At 46.5% G+C, this 6,000-nt stretch overlaps 1 protein-coding gene across 1 annotated transcript in view; it reads left to right on the forward strand.

Moving 5' to 3' along the window:
• LOC135538462 (copine-5-like) overlaps positions 1–1,639 on the forward strand; it is an 80,617-nt gene extending 78,978 nt beyond the window's left edge. The window contains exon 8 of the mRNA XM_064964354.1: positions 1,609–1,639. Coding sequence (XP_064820426.1) covers positions 1,609–1,639 — 31 coding nt within the window. The remainder of the gene's footprint in view (positions 1–1,608) is intronic.
• The last annotated feature ends 4,361 nt before the right edge of the window (positions 1,640–6,000 follow it).

Genomic DNA, 6,000 nt, shown 5'->3' on the forward strand with positions numbered 1-6,000 from the left:
ACAAAATGTGGAATAAGTCAAGGGTTATGAATACTTTCTGAAGGCACTGCATGAGCCTACCCCAAAAAACTGAAATAAAATAATAATGACATAGCCTACCTCATATAATGCATGGCTGAAAAACACAAAACAAACTGATTTAACATGTCTTTGCTACATAATTGGTCTTGCCCAGTGGTACCCAAACGTTTTATACTTCCGTACCCCTTCAAACGTTCAACCTCCAGCAGCGTACCCCGTCTAGCATCAGGGTCAGCGCACTCTCAAATGTTGTTTTTTTGTCATTGTAAGCCTGCCACACACACACTATACGATACATTTATTAAACATAAGAATGAGTGTGAGTTTTTGTCACAACACGGCTCATGGGAAGAGACAAAGAGCTCTTATAGGACCAGGGCACAAATAATATTATAATAATAATCAATAATTTTGCTCTTTATTTAGCCATCTTACATATCAACAATTTGCGAATAACTCACCACAGGTTAATGAGAAGGGTGTGCTTGAAAATATGCACATAACTCTGCAATGATGGGTTGTATTGGAGAGAGTCTCAGTCTTAAATCATTTATTTTTCATGCTAGTGAGGGCCGAGAATCCACTCTCACAAAGGTTTGTGGTTGCAAAGGGCATCAGTGTCTTAACAGCGAGATTTGCCAAGGCAGAATACTCTGAGTGCAGCCCAATCCAGAAATCTGTCAGTGGCTTCTGATTAAATGAAATTTTCACAGAACCGCTTGTTGCAATTTCGATGAGACTCTCGTTGAGATATCGGTAAGTGGACTGGAGGCAGGGCATGAAAGGGATAATGAATCCAGTTGTTTGTGTCATCCTTTTCAGGAAAGTACCTGTGTAATTGCGCACCCAACTCACTCAGGTGCTTCGCTATATCACATTTAACATTGTCCGTAAGCTTGAGTTCACACCAAAGTACTCACCTGGGTTGACCAAAAAATCAAACAATGATGGAAAGACCTGTGTGTTGTCCTTGTTAATGCAGACAGAGAAGAGCTCCAACTTCTTAATCATCGCCTCAATTTTGTCCTGCACATTGAATATAGTTGTGGAGAGTCCCTGTAATTCAGATCATTCAGACGAGAAAAAACATCACCCAGATAGACCAGTCGTGTGAGAAACTTGCAAGCGGTCAGACAAGTGAAAATTATGGTCAGTAAAGAAAACTTTAAGCTCGTCTCTCAATTTTTAAACATGTGTCAATACTTTGCCTCTTGATAACCAGCGCACTTCGGTATGTTGTAAAAGCATTACATGGTCGCTGCCCATATCATTGCATAGTGCAGAAAATACACGAGAGTTCAGGGGCCTTGCTTTAACAAAGTTAACCATTTTCACTGTAGTGTCCAAAACGTCTTTCAAGCTGTCAGGCATTCCCTTGGCAGCAAGAGCTTCTTGGTGGATGCTGCAGTGGACCCAAGTGGCATCGGGAGCAACTGCTTGCACACCGTTACCAGTCCACTATGTCTTTCTGTCATGACTTTTGCTCCATCAGTACAGATACCAACACATCTTGACCACCAAAGTCCATTTATCACAAAGCTGTCCAGTACTTTGAAAAAAAAGCTCTCCTGTTGTCCTGGTTTCCAGTGGTTTGCAGAAGAGGATGTCTTCCCCATAAACGTAACGGACATATACCAGGAGCTGTGCCAGGCCCGCCACGTCTGTTGACTCATCCAGCTGTAACACATGGAATTCACTGGCTTGTATGCGAAGCAGTAATTGTTTCAAAACATCTCCTGCCATGTCACTGATGCGTCGTGAAACAGTGTTGTTTGATGAAGTCATTGTCTGTATAGTTTTAGTTGGCCTTTTCCCCCAGCGTTGTCCCAGCCATATCCGCGGCAGCAGGAAGAATGAAGTCCTCCTCAATAGTATGGGGCTTGCCTGTCCCAGCCACTCGGTAGCTCACCATATAAGACGCTTCTATCCCCTTCTTATGAATGGTATCTGTTGCTTTTATACATCTTAGTACTCGAAAGTCATCAAATTTTATTTGTCACATACACATGGTTAGCAGATGTTAATGCGAGTGTAGCGAAATGCTTGTGCTTCTAGTTCCGACAATGCAGTAATAACCAACAAGTAATCTAACTAACAATTCCTAAACTACTGTCTTATACACAGTGTAAGGGGATAAAGAATATGCACATAAGGATATATGAATGAGTGATGGTACAGAGCAGCATAGGCAAGATACAGTAGATGGTATCGAGTACAGTATATACATATGAGATGAGTATGTAAACAAAGTGGCATAGTTAAAATGGCTAGTGATACATGTATTACATAAGGATGCAGTCGATGATATAGAGTACAGTATATACGTATGCATATGAGATGAATAATGTAGGGTAAGTAACATTATATAAGGTAGCATTGTTTAAAGTGGCTAGTGATATATTTACATCATTTCCCATCAATTCCCATTATTAAAGTGGCTGGAGTTGAGTCAGTGTCAGTGTGTTGGCAGCAGCCACTCAATGTTAGTGGTGGCTGTTTAACAGTCTATGGGTTGGCCACTATATAGGGTGTCATTTGGGACGCATTCCTCTGGAAGAAGCAGTCAATCAGAGCCTTATCTGAAATGCTATTGCCAACCCTGGATTACAGCAGAGAGCCTCCTGTAATGTCCTAAATGCTTTGGTGGCCCTTTCATCCCATTTGACCATGTTTGGCCCTCTGGCTCTAGTCATGTCGGTAAGTGGGGCGGCCACTGTGGCATAACTTGGGATGAACTTCCGGTAGTAACCCGTCAGCCCTAGGAAGGCTCGAACCTGCTTCTTATTTACTGGTTTCGGTCATTCTCTACTTGCCTTCACCTTCTTATGTTGGGGTTTGATTAACCCTCTTCCCACAGTGTATCCCAGATACTCTGTTTCCTCTAACCCCACATAACACTTGGCAGGGTTTGCCGTGAGCCCTGCCTTTCTAAGGGCGTCTAACACTGCCTGTACCCGGGGTAAGTGGGATTCCCAATCTGGGCTGTAGATCCCCACGTCATCTAAATAAGCTGCGGCATATGCTTTGTGCGGTTTTAGGACTTTGTCCATGAGCCGTTGAAAGGTGGCTGGGGCCCCGTGTAAGCCGAATGGCATGACGGTGTATTGAAACAAACCGTCAGGTGTTGCAAAGGCTGTCTTTTCTTTGGCCCTGGGGGTCAGAGGAATTTGCCAGTACCCTTTTGTCAGATCAAGAGTCGTAATGTACCGAGCATTACCAATTTTCTCCAGTAGTTCATCTACTCAGGGCATGGGGTAGGCATCAAACTTGGAGATTTCATTTACCTTCCGAAAGTCGTTACAGAACCGCAAAGACCCATCGGGCTTGGAGACCATCACAATTGGGCTAAACCACTCACTATGTGATTCTTTGATCACTCCAGCTGTCAACATTTTCTCCGCCTCTGCTCTAATCGCGGCCCGTCGAGCCTCGGGTACCCGATATGGCCTCATACTCACTTTTCTCCCTGGTAGGGAAACGATATCATGAGCCGTAACCTCAGTTCGGCCAGGTACCTCTGAAAACACATCTCTGTTCTTCTGGATCAGGGTCTTTACTTCCTGTACTTGTGCTGGGGACAGAGTGGGTGAGATATTTACTTCGGCTGTCTCCTGAGTGTGTGTGGGGTATGTGACCATTAGTGTTTCTCTCTCTCTCCATGATTTTAACAGATTTATGTGATAAATCTGTTCCTGGGGCCGTCGACCTGGCTGTCGGATCCGATAATTGACTTCTCCTATTCTCTCCAGTACTTCATATGGTCCTTTCCATGTGGCCAGTAGTTTACACTCTACCGTGGGGATCAGCACTAACACCTTATCTCCCGGTTGAAATTCCCTCAGGGTAGCCTGCCGGTTATAAGTGTGCCGCTGGTGCTCCTGTGCTTGTCTCATGTGCTCTCTGACGATGGGCATGACTGTGGCTATCCTGTCTTGCATTGCCGTGACGTGCTCTATGACACTAATATACGGGGTGGATTGGTGCTCCCAGGTTTCCCGGGCGATGTCTAAGATTCCCCGGGGATGCCTCCCATATACCAGCTCAAAGGGAGAAAACCCCAGCGAGGCTTGAGGAACCTCTCTAATGGCAAACATCAGATACGGCAACATGCAATCCCAGTTCTTCCCATCCTTATCGATTACCTTCCTGAGCATTGACTTCAGGGTCCGGTTGAATCTCTCGACCAGCCCGTCCGTCTGAGGATGGTAAACCGATGTCCTCAACTGTTTCACCTGCCACAGTTTACAAAGGTCCGCCATAATTCGGGACATAAAGGGGGTCCCCTGGTCGGTAAGGATCTCCTTTGGAACCCCTACCCTGGTGAACAAGAGCACTAATTCCTTTGCAATATTCTTGGAAGCCATCGTCCGAAGGGGAATGGCTTCTGGGTAGCGAGTGGCATAATCTAGAATGACCAGAATGTATTGGTGCCCTCTGGCGGATTTGGGTAGTGGGCCCACTAAATCCATCGCTATCCTCTCAAATGGTGTTTCGATTATGGGGAGTGGCACTAACGGGCTTCTAACAGCTGGTCGGGGAGCTGTTAACTGGCACTCCGGGCACTCTCCACAATGCCGAGCCACTTCAGCTTGAATTCCTGGCCAGTAAAACCTCCTTACAATCCGGTCTCGGGTTTTATCGATACCAAGGTGTCCACCCAGAATGTGCCCATGAGCTAGATCCAGTACTGTCCTCCGGTACCGAGTGGGAACCAACAACTGTTCCACCACATCAACCCCTATTTTCGAGACTCTGTACACCAAACCCTTTTTCATGATGAAGTGGGGAAAACTATTAGGCATCATACCAACATTTATGGGAGTACCATCTACGACCTGCACATCTGCTCTGGCTTGCTGCAGGGTTGGATCCTGGTTTTGGGCCGTCCCAAAATTAGTCAAGGAACCTGCCAGGTCTGCGGGTTCTAGATCGTCGTCCTCTGGATTCAGACCGACCCCAGCCCCACTAGTACCGGGCTGTTCGTTATCAGCGAGGTTTGCCACTTCATCCTCCTCCTCCCCTACTAGCACTTGTGATGTTGTCCCCTGGGAGACCTCTTTTCCTGGCTTTGGTTGAAGGCCCCATGCTTCTTCCTGCTTGGTCAGGGTTGTTGGCTTCTCAAATATGCCATTCTTGTGGCCTAACTACGCAAAGTTAGGAAAGTCTCTACCCAATATTACATCATATGGCATCTTTGGGACCACACCAACCTCATAATCCAGCAGACCGTCCTCTGTTTGTATGCTCACTAAGGCCGTGGGGTACAGACGGGTATCCCCATGAATGCATGTAACACTGATATCCTGTCTTGTATCCAGTTTATGATTCGGCACTAGGCTTGCAACGACCAGGGTTAGCATACTGCCGGAATCCAGCAGTGCTTCAACCTCTTTCCCTTCAACCTTCACCCTGCACATATGTTTGTTTCTTGATCTTTCAAGTACAGTGGTTACAACAGGACATGCATACCGTATATCATCTTCATTTTCACCGAGGTTACATTGCATTGGCTCTTCTTTAATAGGGCAGTAGGCTGCAATATGTCCTGGTTGATTACAATTGTAACAGATAATAGGGGTTCGGGGGGGACCCCCTCGACACCCAGTCCCGGTTTCCGTTTTTTCCCTTAGTGTCTCGGCCTGATTATGATTCTTTCCTCATGGCCCCACGCTGCTCTCTTCCCCTCTATATGCTGGGACAGCCTTACCCTGTCCGCTGGTTTGCCCATGCCTGGGGAACGGGAATCTTTCCTCCTGTGCCTGCTCAGCTGTTCCTGCCATACAATACCGTTCAACCAGGCCCACGAGATGGTCGGTGGAAAGTACCTCGTTCTGGCCAACCCATCGTCTCACTTCTTGGGGTAGACCTCGCTGAAACTGGTTGAGTACGATGGTCTCGACGATCTCGGCGGATGACCGGGTCTCTGGTCGCAACCATTTCCGTGCCAGGTGAATCAAGTCGAACATCTGTGTTCGTGGG

The sequence above is a fragment of the Oncorhynchus masou genome, unplaced genomic scaffold, assembly GCF_036934945.1.
Source record: "Oncorhynchus masou masou isolate Uvic2021 unplaced genomic scaffold, UVic_Omas_1.1 unplaced_scaffold_969, whole genome shotgun sequence".
Taxonomy (NCBI): domain Eukaryota; kingdom Metazoa; phylum Chordata; class Actinopteri; order Salmoniformes; family Salmonidae; genus Oncorhynchus; species Oncorhynchus masou.